The 20840-nt window shown below is 36.7% G+C and overlaps 2 protein-coding genes and 1 long non-coding RNA gene across 6 annotated transcripts; 2 read left to right on the forward strand and 1 right to left on the reverse strand.

The window, feature by feature from the left end:
• Positions 1–231: 231 nt before the first annotated feature.
• Positions 232–5001, reverse strand: tmed2 (transmembrane p24 trafficking protein 2). 2 transcript variants are annotated; one of them, XM_077243761.1, is made up of 5 exons: positions 4692–4887; positions 3800–3992; positions 2423–2443; positions 1831–1938; positions 232–1216 (listed from the first exon to the last, which is right to left on the reverse strand). In XM_077243761.1, the coding sequence occupies exons 1-5, from the start codon at positions 4869–4871 to the stop codon at positions 1092–1094; spliced, it is 627 nt and encodes a 208-aa protein (XP_077099876.1). In that variant the 5' UTR covers positions 4872–4887; the 3' UTR covers positions 232–1091. The 2 variants fall into 2 exon arrangements, with proteins under 2 accessions (XP_077099876.1, XP_077099877.1); XM_077243762.1 differs by lacking the exon at positions 2423–2443 and having other exon boundaries at positions 4692–5001.
• On the forward strand, positions 4974–18026 carry ptpn11a (protein tyrosine phosphatase non-receptor type 11a). 3 transcript variants are annotated; one of them, XM_077243759.1, is made up of 16 exons: positions 4974–5663; positions 6830–6952; positions 8158–8352; positions 8503–8695; positions 9120–9239; positions 9890–10003; positions 10135–10231; positions 10325–10404; positions 10511–10636; positions 11590–11721; positions 11803–11957; positions 12119–12186; positions 12892–13043; positions 13114–13226; positions 14550–14650; positions 16006–18026. In XM_077243759.1, the coding sequence occupies exons 1-15, from the start codon at positions 5650–5652 to the stop codon at positions 14617–14619; spliced, it is 1752 nt and encodes a 583-aa protein (XP_077099874.1). In that variant the 5' UTR covers positions 4974–5649; the 3' UTR covers positions 14620–14650; positions 16006–18026. The 3 variants fall into 3 exon arrangements, with proteins under 3 accessions (XP_077099874.1, XP_077099873.1, XP_077099872.1); XM_077243758.1 differs by having other exon boundaries at positions 5369–5663; positions 10325–10413; XM_077243757.1 differs by having other exon boundaries at positions 5369–5663; positions 10478–10636.
• An 18-nt stretch (positions 18027–18044) lies between these two features.
• Positions 18045–20073, forward strand: LOC143750605 (uncharacterized). The gene is made up of 3 exons (XR_013207181.1): positions 18045–18152; positions 18283–18371; positions 19962–20073. It is a non-coding gene; the product is annotated as an uncharacterized LOC143750605 (long non-coding RNA).
• Positions 20074–20840: the final 767 nt, after the last annotated feature.

Genomic DNA, 20840 nt, shown 5'->3' on the forward strand with positions numbered 1-20840 from the left:
CGCTGAGAAAAATAACATGTACCCCGTGACAACACCATGGACAATAACTTATGAATAAAATTAAATAAATAAATAGCACTAAACGCAAAAAAGGAAAATATCCAACATTTTGGAAGAGCAGCATTTAATTTTATAACATAAATAAAAATAACGCATAATGGTAAGTGGGCAGATTACAATGGGTCACGTGGAACAAAAACATTGCATTTGTAATGATAAAAAAAGGAAACATTTTAAGAACATTTTTCAGGTTTATTAAATCAAATTCATATTTGACATACATATTCATTGAACTTCAGAAGTTTACAGTTTTATCATCAGTTTCCCAGTAGTCTTAGCCAAATAATTTTGCATTTCATTTATAAGAGTTGGTTTAGACAACAAAAACGGTACAAAACTACATAAAGTACTCCCCGTATGAAGAAACTGAAGATAGAGAGAAGAAAAAGAAATTGGGCCTACCCTGCCTATACATTTAAAAACACACCAGAAAATCTGCAAAAGTAACCAAGCAGTCATTTTTACCACTTTACCAGCATCAGGTTTAAATATGTGCCGTGGAGGTTGTTGGCATAACTAAATGTGATAATGAGCAGTGAATATGGCATGAAATGTGTTTGCTGTGACAGTTCCCGACATTTGTCTTGAATTAAGTCAGTAACTAACCGACTTCCCATTTGCTCACAACAATGGCTTTGTTATAGCGTAATAACATCATGCTATTTCATACAATCCTAAAGCATGTTCTTTCATTGGGGCAACACCATAACATCACCTTTACTTCATTCTTGTAGTAATGTGCTGTTGTAACAGTACTGGAGAAAAAACATCAAGCAAAAAAATAACAAAGATGCCTGTTCCAAATAAAATTACACAAGTTGGGCTAAAACAAAATCAATTAATTAACAATTCATAACTGAGCTTGCACCCTTTACCAAAACAAACATTGAAGAGATCTACAACTGGGGCAAATAAAAACAAAATGACTGGTGGACTAGCGAACAACCAAGTTCTTCTGATCTCTGTTGAATTGGACGTCCAATTCGAGAAACTGGTAAATCACGGACTCAATGTGTTTATGTTGAGGGTTTTTATACGACTCTCCGCACTTCAAAGAATCTCTTCAGGTAGTAAATCTGTCCGAGGGTCATGGCCACCAGCACCAGAGCCTCGAAGAAGGACCAGAGCACCACCCTGCTGTTCGTGTTGTCATTTACTGGAGGACAGAGACAAAAATACAGTCAGAGGCAAGCTGAACGTTTCAGGGTGAAAAACTGAAATAATACAAATAAAATTGTTATTATAATTATTCAAAGGCCAATTAAAGATGCATATTTTACTTATTTCTGCTACTTTCATTTTTCAAAGCTTAAATAATAATAATTTAAATGCCATATAAACATGCATATTTCTTCTGATTTCATATTTAAAAATATAAATAATAATTTAAAGATGCTTATTTTTTGGGGTCACAAAAAATTTTTCAAAGGCCATTTAAACATGCATATTTCTGCTGTTTTCATATTTCAAAATGTAAAAAAATAAATAATATTAATAATAATTTAAAGGCCATTTAAACATGCATATGTCTGCTGTTTTCATATTTCAAAAATTAATAATAATAATAATAATAATTGAACAGCCATTTAACATGCAATTTTTGATCTTTTGACATGACTTTCAAAAAACTTTCCATTCCATCGTTTAAAGCAGACGGACACAAATTCTCCTAATTATGTTAATATCATGTACAACACACACACACACACACACACACACACACACACACACAAAGGCTGGTCGATCACATGATCAGTGAGGATGTCTTACTTGCACGGTGTATTCTCTCTCGGACCTCCATGTATTCCTGCTCATGTTTGACCGCTGTCATGGCAATCGCCAGCTCATTGATCATCTCCTCCAGCTTATTCTGATGAGCTGGAAATAAATTAATAGAAATTAACACACAGTGATTGTATCAACACAAACAAATTGCAGCGTGCAACACAATACAGCACACCAATTTTTACAAAAAGCAATATTCAAGTTTGTAATCACATAACCTCATATTACACATGCAAGAGTCGACAGGTCATAAACAGCTTTAGTTTTTGGTGCATTAATAAAAGAACACTCATATATACAGCAGAAAACCAGAATGGCCTAAAATTAATAATTCAAATCAGGCAATGGGAACTTCAAATAAACCTCTTCTTTGATAAAATCACATTAAAACCATTCATGTTATATCTTCAACAAAAGCCGCAGCTCACTCTTCGCTGTTATACAGCATCTTTAAGTCAGTAAATGTTCAGATCATTGCTCACACTGTCTTTAAATACACAAGTGCACGTTTAAGTGTTAGATTGAAGTTTAAAGCTCAACCGATGTTAAAACAATCTATTATACAGTCTATTCCTACCATCCCAGCTGTCACCACCTCCTGGGGAGGGAACAAAGTCACGTTAGAGGTAAAAACATTTTTTTTTTTAAAGATTTACTTTATTATTAAACAACTGTTGTTTTAAAATAATTATTTTTGTTAACACTTTGAATAAATACATTAGTTAGTAGGAACAACAATGAAAACTAGTCCTAAAACATTCATTATATTAGTTAATCCGAACACATTTTCTAATACATTACTAAAATCAAAAGTTGTATCTGTTACTAGGGTTCCAAAGGAGCGGAAAATTTCCGGAAACTTTCCATGGGATGTTAAGCTGGAGAATTTCTAAAATATTCTTAGTTGGAAACTTAATTGGAATTAATCGGAAATTTGAGGTAACGTATACAAACTAGATCACATATACAAACCTAAATATCAACATTTTATTTGGTGTTAAGCAGATTCGATTCATTTATGAATAGAACTTTAATGGTTTCTTATATTGAGCAACAGAAAAGCATGAATGTTGAATGAAACAAATTCCCTATGATCTCCCCCTAAAATTGTATTAACGAACAAAGATTAATAAACACTGGAATAAATGTTTTGCTCATTATTAGCTAATGCATTACCTAAACATTAACTAATCAGACCTAATTGTAAAGTTACCATTTTTCCCCCTTCAAATAATTACAAATATTTTTCTAACATACAGTAGTGGCCAAGAATGATGTGAAGAGATGAGAGAGATATTTGTTTTTAAATGACACAAGTTCAATTAAACAACCCAAGTATTTTATATATATTTTTTGTATTTTAAATATAAGAGAAGAACGAAACACTAAACCTGGTTAAGGTATTTATCTGACAAAATTATTTGGCAAAAGAGGCAAAGTACAGCTACAGGTTTTATTTACTGTGGAGCATAGAAAAACATACACTGCATACATTGACTACAACATAATCAGTTATTAATATTTTGTTGGTTCCTTCTTGTTTTTGCACATGTTCATAATTCTTTGTATGACAGTCTGGCCAAAAATTATGTCGGCACAATTTGTCATGTTTCATTGCGTTATCGTGAATAATACAATCGACTTTAAGCACAACTACACAATGTGTTTACAAAATCAAGAAATTTTTTATAATATTTGAGTAAAAGCTGAAAATGTTAATTTTCCTATCACTTTTGGCAACTACTATATGAAATTTTCAATTTTTTAGCCAATTCAATATTTTAGAACTACACAGAAAGTGTTATATTCATTACAGAAATAACAATTTCCACGACTTTTTCCAGTTCCCTGAAAGCTCCCCGATATTCCCAGGTTTTCCGTGACCGTGGAAACCCTGCCATATGTTGCAAAAGACAAACTTCCCAGAAAAGCCTGTGTCAGTTTCTCCGCTCACCCTCTGTCTCCATGTCCTGTCCTTTGGGCGCCTCGCCGATGTCGATGGTGAACATCACAATCTTAGGGGTCATGGTGGACATCTTGTTGCTGAAGCAGAACTTGTAGGTGCCGTCCATATGGGCGGCTACAGAATACTTCCCACTGGACTCGCGGTCTCCTTTATAGATCTGCTTCCCGTCCGGACCCGTTATCTGTTAAACACAAACAATACATTAGATAAACCTCAACTTTAACAGGTACACTACAGGTGCTCCACATCAGAGTTGTGTTCAGCATTCAAGAAGCTCAGTCACTGTCATTACATCAGCTTCTGCCTGAAAAAAAATTAGGGATGTACCAATATGAAAATTATGGACGATATTGATAACTCTTTATATTTGAAAGCCTATAACCGATATATTATCCAATCATATTTCAAGCAATTCAAAACCATCATGTTGAACATTGCTGCCAAATTTTCTTATTGGACTGATAACAATAACATTAAAAATTAACATATGTCGGCCGATATCGATATGGTAGCCGATATATCGTGAATCACAAAAAAAAAAGACAGTGCTATGGTATTTTAAAAAAAAACTCAGACTAGAATACCTTAGCACAAGCAGTACTAACAACACTACCATGAACCATAACACTACGGTAATAAAAAAATATTCATTTTGTTAAAAACAAAACCAGTTTGTCTCGACTAAATTTTGTCTAGAAAATACATTATCCAGTATCTAAGCACTAATAATCACTCTAAACCAGCAATTAACTTCCGGCTTCATCCACCATCTGGGGTGAGCAGACACTGACACCAGCAAACATCCTATAAATGCTGTTTATGGTCTAACATATCTTTGTAATGACATTTAATTATATTATAAGTGTATTTTAATGCCCACCTCCACGTCGATATCCAGAAATCCTCCCTCAGCGACCTCAAACATCAGGCCCATCTTCGTGCCCGAGTTCACGCGCTCATAGAAACACTCCTCCGCGTGCGCGTCTATGCTCACAAAATAGCCGCTCGCCGTGTAAGAAAGCGCGCAGAGGAGCACGACAAGTTCAGATAACGTAAACATGTTTGGTGCGGTGTATTAATGGAGGATAAAACCCATAAAAGAGACTTTACGCCGCACGGGACCGATAAGGCGGAGACTGACAAGCGCTAGCTGCGCTACTGATGATGCCACGTCAAGCTTTAGACGGGCCGCCCGATGGGACAAAATGGCTAAGACAAGTTCGCGTTTGGAAAAAAGAGAAACAGAAACGGGAGCATTGTCCGTTCTTTTATAATTGTATTAATACCATATAACGATCAGATATTTATTAAGTTAAAAAAATAATCACTATAATTCAACTCAGAGAATTATTTATTTTTTAAGTCATAAAAATAATTTTACAGTGTCCGTATTTGTTTTTAATGATTGTGTGTTCATTGTTCAAAACATTTGAACTTTTTATGCTGGCCAGTTAGAGAATCCAAAATACACATAGATTCATATAGTCAATGTTTAACCTAAAATCATGATGATGTAAAAATATAATTATATATGCAGATGTTCCGCCTATAGAGGGCGCGTCAGAGCGGGGCGTCGCGCTCTGTGTGTGTGTGTGTGTGTGTGTGTGTCGCAGCTTTGGTGACGTTTTTCCAATCGACTCCAGAAAACTCTCTCCGGTGCCGCGGCCTAGCGCTCCTGGTCCCTCTTTCTCGTCATTTTATTCACTCATGTCCGTCTGTCCGAACCCAAACCGAGCGGGACCAGCTGCCGTATGAGGCGCGGAACACGGGACTGTCGATTTAAGCTGAGTTTTTACCCGGAAACTGAGTGAAAATACAGTAAACAGAGTGAGGGAGAGATGACATCCCGAAGGTGAGAAACAAGCAAAAACAAACCTAATATTCTCGTTTATTTAGCATTTCTCGTCACTGTCGGGCATCTTATATTTACGATAAATCAAATTAATGTTTGTTTAAATAGTTTTAAAGTGCGAAATTAACGCGTTTAAATGTCAGACAGTTTAATGATTCAAACCCAACAGGGCGAGACTGGACATGTTTTGAGTGTGAAAGAGTCAGTCTATTGAGGAATTACTTTGAATTAACTGATTTTAGGACGATAAAAGTTTGCTCAATGATCATATTTCATATCTGTTGATAACGATTGACTGGTCATAGTGTAGATTTGTCCACAGACAGGGTTGACCAACAGGGACGTCACGTGACACTGTGTTTTGAAGGATGGCTTGACAGTAGTTTCATGTTTGCCTTTATTTTGCTTATTGTAGTTATTGTATTTGTCCTGCTTGTATTAATATTGTTTTCATGGAATTTCATAGATAGATAGATAGATAGATAGATAAAGAGAGAGAGAACGGTAACACTTTAGTTTAGGGTCCAATTGTCACTATTAACTAGTTGGTTTTTATCATGCATATTACTAGGATATTGGATGTTTATTAGTACTTACAATGCACTTATAATAACTACTTTACTAACTATTAATAAGCAGTAATTAGGAGTTTGAGGTAAAAGTTGTAGTTGATAGTTAGTTAACAGTGAGAATTGGACCCTAATCTAAAGTGTGACCAAAATAACGTAATGGATGCCTGCCTTGAGCAAAGATAAATACTTCTGCAGTGGTGACCTTATTAGGACACTTCTTAAGTCAAATCTGAAAACTCAATGCATTAGGAACTAAAAATGAAAGAGAGTATTACATATTTAAAAAAAATTCAACAATATATTTGACACAAAGTTTATATAGTTTGAAGTGAAAGATCAAAAGATCATGCAGAATATGATTCACAATTCTAAACCAATATTCTGAATATTTAATATTAAAATTGTTTTATGGTTGAGCTGTACACTTCTGGATTCTGATTGTGAATTATCTTTTTCATATGACATTTCATACACTGGCATATCTGCTGGTACTTTCACGTTTCCTGAGCATCTGTAACCGCTTGTTGTCAGAAGTGTTATTGGCCAAAATCCCACTTTCATGTCGTGACGGACTGTGTTGTGTTCTGTCGGTAGGTGGTTCCACCCCAACATCACTGGAGTGGAGGCGGAGAACCTTCTGCTCACGCGTGGTGTGGATGGCAGTTTCCTGGCCCGTCCCAGCAAAAGCAACCCTGGAGACTTTACGCTTTCCGTCAGGTGAGAGGTGACGCACAAACCAGCATTTAGGCTGGGAATAACAAGTGTTAATTGAAAAATATATTATGCACTTGACTACACTGTAAAAATATCCTGTAAATTTTAAAAGGTAGAAAAACGTAAATTTAAAGTTAAAAACAGCAGCTGTGCTTGTCAGAAAATCACCGTAAAAAATACTGACCATACCAGTATCCTTGCAGGATGGCATATTGTTGCCTGTACACTGTATTTCATTAAGTGATATGTCAATATTGAACTTCTAAAATGTGCTTTTACCACTTATTTCATATGCTAATCATACTTTAAAGGAAACATAAATTTGACTGTTTTCTTATAAAATTGCACATTATGCATTGTTAAACCATTTACACTTATTCTCCATATATGGCAAGGTAACTTACAGATAATCAATTAACAGGTTTTTACTATAGCTAGAACTGCACAATTAATCGTTAAAAGGTTGCGATCTTGATTCAAACACCCACTCGATCTCATTCCTAAATGACAACGATTCAGCTGCGTCGTTTAAACGTTTGACTAAATCACATCGGGACCTTCAAATCTGTGTTGGTGCTGCCGCTGATACAGAGAGCAGTTAGCATGTACAGTTTAGGTATGAAACCGCTTCACAAACAGTCTTTGCAACCTCACAGTTTTATTTCTGTTACAAATATTTATATTATCACCGAAGAACTGGGATAAAAGTTTATAGTTCAGATATAAACACTGATGTCTGAAAATAGAGCAAATTACCTAAGCTTCAAATAACGATTGTATCAGTTTCATTGTTACGCCAGTAGGTGCGACAAGTGACTGTTAAAAATATATTTGTCATTGAATCGTTCATTCAAGAGATGCTTTCACTTGTTTCATTACTGGATGAATCAGCATTTTTGAAGTATTTATGAGTGAGTCATTGAATCATTCATAAAACAGTTTTAAAAAGTAATGAATTCAGATTGATTAAACATTTTAAATAGACTGCAGCAATTAACATTTAGTATTTTGTTTAGTTGTCTGTTTAGAATCGTGGGAGAATCATGATCTCTGTTTGAAATAAAAAGAAACAGTGATTGTCAATTTAACCAGAATCGTGCAGCTCTAACCGTAGCATTTTTAAAAGTCTGTTAAAATTACAAAACTTCTTGTACAGTGTATTAGTATAAACCAATTGTAAACTGAACTGAAGCTCTTCTCTTCACTAGGCGAAATGGCGCGGTCACCCACATTAAGATTCAAAACACGGGAGACTATTATGACCTGTACGGTGGAGAGAAGTTTGCCACCCTGGCTGAGCTGGTACAGTATTACATGGAACATCACGGACAGCTGAAAGAGAAAAACGGAGACGTCATTGAGCTGAAATACCCGCTCAACTGTGCCGATCCCACTTCTGAGAGGTGAGCGCATGCGTAGTTTATTATCTGTCTGTCCTTCCATGACAACGTGGGCCGTTAATTGTATTTTATAGTCTTTTTTTATTTTTATTGGCGTCTGAACCTGAATACCCTCCTCTGAAGTTATCTTGTTTTTTGTTTTATTTTTGCAAGGTGGTTTCATGGTCATCTATCTGGTCGTGAGGCAGAGAAGTTGTTGACGGAGAAGGGCAAGAACGGAAGTTTCCTGGTGAGAGAAAGTCAGAGTCACCCGGGAGATTTTGTGCTCTCCGTACGGACCGGAGATGACAAGACCGACACCAGCGACGGCAAACCCAAAGTCACCCACGTCATGATACGCTGCCAGGTAAACTTCAGATGCATGACTTGCAGGTGAACTGTTTTGTGTTTTTTTTAAATTAGAGATGGATTAGAATGATCAACTAGTTGTGCAACATCCAACTAGTCGATTAGTGAGCTCAAATAGTGTAGATTTAAACAAATATTTGTACTTGTTTATTGATTTTAAAGATGCAGAAGTTGTTTCTACATTCATCTCTTTAAAGCATTGCTGATAAAAAATATATTTAGGCTGAATTGTGTTATTTCATTTAGTATGCATTAATGTTTAATTGTTGGTCTAATTTGGAAACCTGTTTTAATAGTCACATTTTTGGCGCAACTAGCAGTGCAGAAATCAGTTTATTTAGTTTCAAAAGGCTGTCATTAAAAGACTATTTTCCTGTGTTGTGTTTGTAAGTGGGCTATTATTTGTATTATCATTTTGTCAGCATGATCTGAAGTACGATGTTGGCGGTGGGGAGAAATTCGACTCGCTCACAGACCTGGTGGAGCACTACAAGAAAAACCCTATGGTGGAAACACTGGGGACAGTCCTGCAGCTCAAACAGGTGTTTGATTGACCCTTTTTAGGAAAGATTCATTGAGAACTGTCAAATTGCTTGTGATTTTTCATTCTTTGTAAATCACTTTGGACAAAAGAGTCTGCTAAATGAATACACTAAGGTTCAAAAGTTTGGGGTCAGCAAGATTAAAAAAACAAAGAAAGAAATTAACATTTTTATTCAGAGAGGACGCATTAAATTGATCAAAAGTGACAGCAAATACATTAATAATGGTACAAAGGATTCTATTTCAAATAAATGCTGTTCTATTAAAATGTCTATTCATCAAAGAATCCTGAAAAAAAAGACCGCAATCAACAATTTCTACATTAATAGCAAAAAATGTTGAGCAGCAAATCATCATATTAGAATGATTTCTGAAGGGTCATGTGACTGAATAATACTGAAAATTGAACTTTGATCACAGGAATAAAGTACAGATTAAATATATTCACATTAAAAACTTATTAAATATTTCACAATATTACTGTTTTTACTGTATTTTTTATCAAATAAATGCAGCCTTTGTGAGCATAAGAAACTTCTTACAAAAATTACCAACCCTTACAAACTTTTGAACAATTGTGTTAATGTACATTTAACATTCCTAATACCAGCCAAATAAGACAAGTAAATGAGTTTTGTGTTTCTTGCAGCCTCTGAACACGACCCGCATCAATGCAGCAGAGATCGAGAGCCGGGTACGAGAGCTCAGCAAGCTGGCAGAGGCCACAGATAAGGTCAAGCAGGGATTCTGGGAAGAGTTTGAGGTGAGAGCCAATCAGCACCCAGTATTGTTCCAGATTAACCAATTATCTGATACACTGATAATGTACAGTTTTCCACACCTTCATTATAAAGGGTCGAGTTCTGGGAATCATTTTCAATTCTGTGTCCACAGACGCTTCAGCAGCAGGAGTGTAAACTACTCTACAGTCGCAAGGAGGGTCAGCGGGCAGAAAACAAAAACAAGAACAGATATAAGAACATTCTTCCCTGTAAGTGAACATCATCATCATGCAAACTCTCAGAATGCCACATATTGATGGGCCAATAATATTAATATTCTTATCTCTGTGCCTCTTCCACAGTCGACCACACGCGAGTCAAGCTGACCGACGGTGATGCAAATGAACAAGGCTCTGATTACATCAACGCCAACATCATCATGGTAATAAAGGTGCCTTCAAATCTTGTCAGAATTATTAAATATTTGTGCATCAATGGTTTTTGTGGTTTGCCAGCCTGATAATGAGACTAAATCAAACAATTCAAAGTTGAAGAGGAGCTACATCGCCACGCAGGGATGCCTGCAGAACACCATCAGTGACTTCTGGAGGATGGTGTTTCAGGAGAACTCTCGAGTCATCGTCATGACCACGAAGGAAGTGGAACGGGGAAAGGTGAGCTGTTTCCCAAGGGATTTACCCATCACATACAGTACATTTTCATTGTGGTTTATGAACTGATTTTTGGCTATCTAAAATAAATATTTAGATATGTGAACAGCATTTAAATACATGTACACTTTCGAAACTTGAAGTTAGTTGCTGAAATTGGGTCTGCATAATTGGGGGTGGGGGGTACATATTTTTTGATAAAAATTGAAGTACATTTTTAAAAGAGCTCCAGGTTTACTGTTCCTGTTTGTACGACTGCACAATTTGATTAAATATCAAAATAAGGACGATAATGTATATATTTTTTTTAATAACTAAATAAAAATATTAGCTTGTAAAAATATTAACAGCTTGTCCCAGCGCAAACCCTCTTTTTTCCCTTAAAAACTACTGTCAGGATTCACTAAAGACACGCAGTGAGAAATGAGCTCTGAAAAGGTGTGGACAGGGTTATTTTTGCGGCTGACATTATTGCATATGAATTTATAGGAGTTTCCCTTTCAGACGCAAAATTTATAGGAGTTTCCCTTTCAGACGCAAAATTTATTGGAGGCGAGTATTTAAATGACTCACGCAAGGTGATTTACTAAGGTTTGCGCTCGTCAATTTACTGGTATTTGCGCCATTATTTAACGTCCAAAAAAGCATGTCTTAAACCAGATGCTCATTTGTGCTGCTGCTGGAAGATTGCGTTGGTCATTATGAAAATAATTCGGCTATGTCTGTTCTTTAATGTGAATCTGAACTTTCCTCTCCCATCTGCGTTTTTTTTGGAATTTAACTCTCACGTTAATTTGCCCTGTTTAGTAAATTTTCCCTTTAATAAACAGTTCTCATTTGGAAAATTTCAGCCTTTGCTAATTGCTTTAAACCATTTTACAATTTCGGTTTTATTTCTTATTAAATGTTCAGCCAAAGCTGAATTGTTCTGAGATGCATTGTGTTTTCCTTCACAGAGTAAGTGTGTGAAGTATTGGCCTGACGTGTCCGCGTTGAAGGAGTACGGAGCCATGCGTGTGCGTAACGTTAAGGAAACCTCAGCACATGATTACATCCTGCGAGAGCTGAAGCTGTCAAAAGTTGGACAGGTATAGTTAAACTGAGATGGTTAAATGACCCATAAACGCAAGAGTTTGTCTCTAACACCTGCGTTCTGTTTGATACGGTAGGGTAACACTGAGCGTACAGTGTGGCAGTACCATTTCCGTGCATGGCCAGACCACGGTGTGCCCGCAGACCCTGGCGGCGTGCTGGACTTTCTGGAAGAGGTCAAAATGAAGCAGGAGGGCATAAACGGGGCTGGAGCCATCGTGGTGCACTGCAGGTTATGAGAACACGATCAATAACAGACTTCAAGCTGACTGGATTTTAATGACCTCACTCAATCAAAATATTTAAGGCTTTAAGTTAGAAATGTCAGTCCAAATATTTTCTTCATCAAGCAAGTCTGTTTGTTGGTTATAAACTTTTCTGTTTCTCCTACAGTGCTGGGATTGGACGAACAGGAACGTTTATCGTTATTGATATTTTAATAGACATCATCAGAGAAAAGGGTAAGGTCCTTACATCTATATTGATCATCTGTTAATTAGTGGTTGACTGTTATATCGTCAGGCCTGTATATATATATATATATATATATATATATATAAATATATATATTTGCTATTTTTTAAAGTCCCCCTGTTGTCAATTTTATCCCTTAAAACTCCAAAATGTCATATTTAAAAACAAAAATCCTTTAAAAAAGTTAAATGTAACCCTACACCCTTGCCTCATTTAGTATGCACGGTTTTATGAATATGTTTGTCAAATATGTTTGAAGCGGGACTTCTATTTTGACATTCTTCTTTTACTTAATTTATTAAATTTACTTATTAGACAGAACAAAGGTATATAACAATGTAAAGGTATATAAAAAGTATTTTAGTATTTGCTTTTCTATTATTAGTCATAGAAAGGAAAACTCTATAATACTTCCTCATTTACCAACAGCATTCAGCAAATATACTTTTAATCATTTAAACATCTTTGAATGTCCAATAAATATTTAATTTCGCAAATGTTGCAAGCTTCCAGTTGTGGGATCTTCTGAAGTGTGCACTTGAAGACTGCATAAAACGTGTTCTCTGTGCGTAACGGTCGACCACTCCTATTGTTTCTCATTATGTTAATTATTAGGCCCTACAACCTAAATTGGACCACAGTAGCAAATTCATCTTTTTAAAGTTATGTCTAACCAGAAGTCTGTTGAGCAGGAGTGGACTGTGACATTGACGTGCCCAAGACTATCCAGATGGTGCGATCTCAGCGTTCAGGAATGGTACAGACAGAGGCCCAGTATCGGTTCATATACATGGCTGTCCAGCATTATATTGAGACTCTACAGCGCCGCATAGAGGAGGAGCAGGTGTGTACTACGCAGATATTGAGCTTGATAAGTGGTGGTAAAAATAGCCTGATTCTTTTGTCTCTTTCAGAAAAGTAAAATTAAAGGACGAGAGTACACCAACATCAAATATTCTCTCTCTGACCTGACTGGAGGAGATCAGAGCCCTTTGCCACCGTGCACACCAACGCCAACCTGTGCCGAGTGAGAACACGCATGCATTTCACACAAAACCTCACCATATAGACAATTTTACAGATGTTTACCCCTTCAGAGAAAATGACAAATGAAGCAATAGGACATATTACAATTTCCTTGCTTTTTATGTTTTGTTTGAATAATATAAGTGATAGTTGCAACTCTAAATTGTGATTTGGAAGAGTTGCTCATTATTATTATTATTAGTAGTAGTAGTAGTAATAATATTAATGATAATAATTCTATATTTTACTGGTATACTACATCAGCAAAAAAAAAGAAAGAAATGCCATGCTACTTTCAAATGATTTTTTCCCAGCCTATTTCTTTTGTAAATATTTGTTTGAACATAAAAAGATTCAACAACTGAGACATAAAGAGAACAAATTCCACAGACATTTGAAGAACAGAAATGGACTAAATGAGTCCCCGAACAGAGCCGGGCTAAATATCAAAAGTGGCAGTCAGTATCTTGTGTGGCCACCAGCTGCTTTATTGCTACAGTGCATCTCATCTTCATGACCTGAGCCAGATTTGCCAGCTCTTGCTGTGAGATAATACTCCACTCTTCCACCAAGACACTAACAAGTTCTTAAACACATCTAGGGGGACATATGGTTACAAATGGTTTGGCACTGAAGGAGGATCAGCTGTCCTTCGTGTTTCCCTGTGGCACTGTCATAGGCATCTTACATTACAGACAATTTTTTATTTTCTTTTTTTTGCTAAAGTTTATATTGAGGCCTATTTGCGAGTGAAACTGATATTAAATAAGAAGTGACTTGATTTGATCGTGAAAAGTGAGCGCAGCACAACGGAAAAATGTAATGAACTGCAGCATGTCGTCACCATACACCATAATCGTCACACGGGTATATCACAGGAAGAACAAGTTATTACATTGTGATTAAGGCAAGACACCAAAGGTAATAGGGGGAAAAATGAACTAAGATATATCACTATATTTCCCCAGTTGCTTAATCGGGGTACATTAATATAAATGTTGTGTATTACAAGTTTTCTGAAATGTATAATCTGCGTATTTAAGGATAACATTATCTAAATTTCCAGAATAGAAATCTGGAAATGGAAACAGAATAGCCCAAAATCTCAAAATTGACCTGTTCATGAAAAATGGTCAAAAGATTATGAAATCAAATCTTTAAAAAAATAAAATTACAAATTACTTGTTTATCATAAGACTAGCAACATACAGTTAGACAATACATAGTGTCAGCATTGATTTCATGCCAACTGTAAGCTGTACACTTGTCACCAATATGCCTGGTAAAGATGTATAGAGGTATCTGATGTTAATATGTTTTACAGTTTGAGGGACGACAGCTCTCGAGTCTATGAGAACGTGGGTCTGATGCAACAGCAGAAGAGTCACAGATGAGACTCCTACTCCAGCTCTGTCCGAATAACAGGTATGACGGCTCATTCTTCACCACAACACATCACCGTTAGCCTGGCAAGCCAGACCTACATCTGTTAGGTCTGGGAACTCACAATTGGCATACCTCAATCCGAGGGGCGGGATAACGGTTGTCTTTCAAATTCCCTCTGCACGCAAAAGGACAGCGCTACAACCAACCAGAGCAACGAACGGCTGTGGCTGAGTGAGTCCCATGCGTTTTTCCATCAGCGGAGCTAGTTGATGTATTAAACTTTTGCCGTATGCGGTCGTCAAAACTCCGAACACATCTTCCTGTTTAAGGAATGACTTGAGTGACGTTCTCTTAACTCCAAGTCATCCAGAGTCGCGGCCAAAGCTGATTCGAAAGACCGCTGTTCGCCAGCAGCATCTTCTTTGTTTTCAAGTAGCAGATCACCTATGGAAATCACGCGGAACCGTCACAACTCTGCCGTCATGTTAAGCCCGCCCACCAACTCTATACACGATGTGATTGGCATGACCAGAGTTGGGTTTTTCCAGCTCGAAAGTCAACGGAGAGTTGATAGACCACACTTTGCTGCAAAATAATTTTTGCTGCCGCTAGGGTGCGTCTAGATTTCTAGGCTACATCACCGTATGTTCAGTCCCAGATTCAACAGTTGCTTTAGCTGCTGTTTCTGTGTATTTCAAACATTTACATTTGTTTTTCATAGTTTAGAGCAGGGGTTATCAGCTCTGGCCTGTAAGATCCACTTTTCTGCAGAGTTTTGCTCCAACCCTGATCAAACACACCTGAAAAAGCTAATCAATGTCTGCAGAGTTACTAGAAAGCTACAGGGTTTTTAGAGAGACCGAATCTTTTATTGAACCGTTTCAGACATTGAGAGAAAAGAGCTGATGCTGCAATGTATATTATGAGTGAAATAATGTGTTTTTTGACCTTGAATGCATGTAAACCTATTGTAGGAGACTCCAAAAAGAAAATGGCATAATTTTTAAACGTGGTTCGTACAATACATTTGTTATCAATAAATAATTCATTAAAAGATATGCATCATACGTGATGGACGCAAGCACAGCATATGACCTTCTGTAACACTGACTTCTAGAAAACACACACTCCCAACTCAGTAATAAACACATAGAGGATAGTCTCGTCCTAATTTGTACATGAAATCAAGTAAAAGTAGTTGGGTGAAAAGAACTGTACGACTCCCGTCCGTATAGGGCTAAAGACCAACAATATTAACAGCTCTGTGTCTATATGCAATGTAGATTTCCAAAGAGCTTTTTTTTTAATCTTGTGCTGTCTTTGAGTAAGCTTTTAGTGTTTGGTGTGGCCCAGTACAGTGAAATAATGTGATGTCTTCTTGTATTCCCTGACAGGAATTGCTTTTGTTGTTGCCAGACGCTCCTGAAAACCTGAGAAGTGATCATGACTAAACGGAGAGATGACAAAAAAGACAAAAAAATAAAGGAGATTAAAAAAAAAGAAGAAAAAAAAATCCAGAGACCGGTCGACACGAGCTCAGAGACATGCGGATGGAGTGAATGTCATTTCTCCTTCCAGCTACGTACCCTTTTAACCCCACACTAAGAAACCACTGTGACGATCATGAAGCCTTATACTGAATAAACCCAAAACAGCCCCTGCAAAATCACGTTTTTTTGGGTGTGGACTTTTCTGAAATCAATTCAGGCTACATTTAGTGCTTGTGGGAAAAGCTTTTGCTATTACGTTCATCTCTTACGTCTTGCCTCATTAATTTTTTTTCCTGTTTCTGTCTCTTTTTTTTGTAAAGAAAGCGAGAACTCTCTCTGGAAAGCATTAAGCGTGATATTCTAACAGAAAAAGGACACTATCATCACATACGCCTTTACTAAAGTAATTGGGAACAGCAGAGAAGTCATTCTCAGCAAAGCAAAGGGATGCTCTTCATCTTCACTATACAGGTCATTCATTTTACATGCAGCGAAAAAGGCCCAAAACCTAATCGCAGCATTTGGTGCCATCTTAGTGTTATTGCTCAATTCAGATTGGAGGATCCGAATCATTCTAGCCCATTTTCACGTCTTCTGCCTTCAGTTTAAGCCCAGTGTCCTTAAGACTTTGCTCCGAACAGCAGGAGAACTTCAGCCCAGATGGGTCGGAAAACCCTCGGTTTGCCTTTTTGTCCCCCTGGAGAGAGACATCCTGATTCTGAGGACTTTTCCGTGGGACAAAACGTCCGTGTCACTGACTTGTTTGTGTTACTGAATTGTTCTGCTGCATCAGGCCACCCAGCAGCTGCGAAACCTGTTTCTTATTATTTTTTAATGATATTTTGCTGGTTAAAAAAAAGGAGAAGGAATCGCTTATTTACGTCAATTCACCGTATGAACTTAATTTCCAAATCACTGTTTTAAAAGTGACTGCACATTTGTAACCTTGATGATTTCTATCTTGTAAAGAGCAGTGGATATAATTAAGGGTTTTAAAGTGTTATTTGGGCCCTCTATGATGGACAAACTTGACTTTTGGATGAGTTGTTTTCGCCAGGTCACATGCCTTCATTTTCTCTTCTAATTTTTGGCTTTCCTAGTTTTAACACTTTAATCTTTGCTTGCTCCACTAACTCTTAACTCTTGTCCATCTAACGTTGCTTGTTGTGTTCAACGTCAGCAGTATTTTAACATTTACTCAAGTGCTTCTTTTCTCAGCAACATGTCTTCGTTCACGGCCTTCAGTGTCTTGTGCTCCGTTACGTTCATGTTATTTGGCCTTGACTTTCTCGCTTTCTTCACCTTGAGTGATGATTCCTTACACATTTAAAACACAAAAAAGTAGGTGCTCTTTGAGTTGGTTTTCTCAGCCCATCATGTATGTATCTGCCGTCCTGTAGTGTGTTTATTGTCCTGAAGTGTGTGAGCGTGTTTGTGTATCTTAAAAATACTGCTGTTTGTTTGCGTTTTTGAAGTCCGGTCTTCTGTTTTTTCTTTTCTCGCTTTGTCTCAATGATGTAAAGATTACACACATCTGTTTGTGTGTGTGTGTCAGTGACCAACATCTTTCTTTTCTTTCTTTTGAAACAAACAAAAAAAGTCGCTCCACGGAAAGCATTACGGTCCAAAGCAACTAATGTGAATTTTTGTCATCGTGAAGAGAACGAAACGGTTGTGGAACTCAATGCAAACTATATTTTTTAAACTTGTATATTGTACATGAATATCTTGTAGAGGAGAATGTACTTACTAAACATATGTAATTGCCATTAAGATATACTGTATGTTTAACCCAGCAGCATTTCTTCTCGTGCCAGACGGTGAGCCTTACAGAAGCTAATAGGGTTGATCGTGTTGTCCGGCTATCAATGCAATTAACCAACATGAAATCCTTGATAACAATAAACAAGAAGCTCACATCTTCATGGTTGAGTCCTGTGCAATTTATGAATTTAATGTTGGATATTTTGGGTGGACTGCACATTTAGTTTTTTCTTCCTTCGAGACTCCAGTTCATCTGTTATTGCTGTTTTTGAATGAGCACGACACAGGTAACGGTGTGGATGTTGCACGGTCGGCCACTTTTGAAAAATCTCACATTAAATGTAATAAGATGGTCAAATGCGATGGACTGAAGCTAATAGGTTTTGTTGTGCTGGACTCTATTTTTATGTTGCGCAGCTGGCTGAGCGCTGTGGAGATTGTGCAGCTGTTTCACTGCAGGGCTGGGAACGAATCTGGATTTTACTGGCAAGCCACATGGACTCAAGGTGAATCTGCTCACAATAACCAAGAGTAAAGACTTAATGTTGGAGATATAGATAAGCACATGAGAGAGAAAAATTACATTAGACGTATCTCATATAAAATCTAGTTGTCTAATTCACAGTGTTCACGTGACATCACAACCTTACATGAACGCACATCTGGAAGGGAACAAACAAGGCTTTCCTCTGCTGCCCGCCAGATAGTTGAATTTAACAAGGACTAATGTATAAAGACAGTGATGTTGAAAGACCAAATTTAATATACACCTTATTAATGATGAATACTATGTACAGGAAAGCAGATGAACTCAGAATATGACCACATGCAACACAGTTTCTCGTAAATAATTTTTCCATAGAAATCCATTATAAAGAAAACGCTTAACCATTGATCATATTCTGTGCTCATCTGCTCTCCTGTATATAGAATGAATCATCAATTTGATCTGTTAATATCACTGTTTTAGTTCATTTATAGGGCTAGTTTACCCAAAAATGAAAATTATCCCATAATTTACTCTCCCTCAAGCCATTCTAGGTGTATATGTCTTTCTTCTTTCTATATGTCTTCTTCTTTTATGATGGATGGATGCACTTTTGGGCTTTAAAATCTAGAGTACTGTTCACTCCCATTATAAAGCTTGGAAGAGCCAGGATATTATTTAATATAACTCTGATTGTGTCATAAACACCTAGAATGGCTTGAGGGTACGTAAATCATGGGATCATTTCCAACTAACCCTTTCAGGTACTTTAAATATCCTATTGTTTTTTAGTGATTGAAATACTGCAGCAGTTCCCAAAATTCGCATTTTGTTAGCATACATATTTTAGTTTTTCTTCTTTTCTTCTTTTGAGATGGAAAACTGACAGGCCAGTGTTGCAGGTGGACATTTTGCCCTCCAGGTCTCTGTGACTGTCACATAATCTTGGCATGCATGTTACAATTATTGTTTGCACTTTGACAAATTGCATTAGTTGTTCTTTTGTAAGTCGCTTTGGATGAAAGCATCTGCTAAATGCATAAATGTAACGTAATGTAAATGCAAAAAATGTACAATCAAGACTTTTTTTGTTGTTGTTGTTGAAGCCTGAAGTTTCTCCTGATAAAAAGATGAATCTCTCAGTTTCAGAAAACAGCTCAACATCTCAAACTGTGCTCAGATTTACCAATATATACCATATTCTGCAATAAAAGATCTCAGTATGCACTCAAATATTTCACACAATCTATGTTTGTTTATAGCTATTAAACTCTTACTGTATGACTATAACTATTGACTCATTTGTGTCTATTTTCAAACAACATAAGAGCTGCATTAAATCTCATGAGATTTGAGAGCAAAATCTAGGTTGTAATTAAAACAACATGAATGTTAATAAATAATTCAATGATGTGCACATCCAAAGTTTTTAGTTTAGACCACAAGATACAGATTTAGATACAGTTGCTTTAATGTATTACACTAAATTGATAATAATAGAAATAAGAATCAACCTTTGATGTTTTTAGGCATCTTTAGAAATAATTTAACTTGAGAATAATCATCTGCTAGCTGTGTTTGAGGTTTAATTATGGCCTTGTTTGGACAGAGCGGCCAGAGCAGTCGAGGACACAGACCCTGAGGAGCCGCGAGACGTTATTGACTGGCGTCCTGATAAAACGGGAAAAGGTTAACCTGATGCAGTCCTGAGTTTGATAATGAAGAGCGGCTCTGCTTAAAGAGCAAGTGGAGATTCAGGACCAGATGAGGGACACCAGAGAGTTACTGCTAGACATATTCTGGTAAACAGTATATTTGTTACAGTGTTTATCCATCTTTGTTATTGTTAGTTAATAAAAAAACTATTAATAGTTAGTTGAAATAAGACAGAATTAGCAAAGTTATTTGGGGACCATTTTATTTTAAAATAGCTCTATATAAAAGTAGTACTACGCATATGTATTTGAATAAAAAAAGAAAATAATAATAAATAAGAATAGCAGTTGTTTAGAGTCAGATCACTCTGTCACTGTCATTTTTCAATCTGTGTGTCTCTATTCTCCTGCTGTCACGATGTTACTGTCTCAGGTGCCTCTTGAGATGCTCTTGGTTCATGTGAAGCATTTTCTCATTCTGCTCGCTCTCATCCTCCACTTTCATTTCCTTTGACCCTGTCCAGCAGGATCTCTGACCTATGGAAGCTTGTTTCCAGCGTCTGAATGAATCCCGTCCCCAAAGTATTACAGATCGATGGTCATGCTGAGGGGAACCGAACCACGGTGTGCATGCTTTTCAGCAACAGCGGTGACGAATGATCACACTTCCAGTTTATGAGATGCACTCTTATTTCAGTGTTATTTACTACTATTGTAGTCATTTTTTTTTAGTTTTTTAAATCTATGTATATATATATATATATATAATAAATATAATAAATGCATATATATTTTTTTTAGTTTTTGTTTTAAATATTTCCATTTAGCTTTAA

Source organism: Siphateles boraxobius, unplaced genomic scaffold, assembly GCF_051911475.1.
Source record: "Siphateles boraxobius isolate OS27281-9 unplaced genomic scaffold, OSU_SipBor_1 25, whole genome shotgun sequence".
Taxonomy (NCBI): domain Eukaryota; kingdom Metazoa; phylum Chordata; class Actinopteri; order Cypriniformes; family Leuciscidae; genus Siphateles; species Siphateles boraxobius.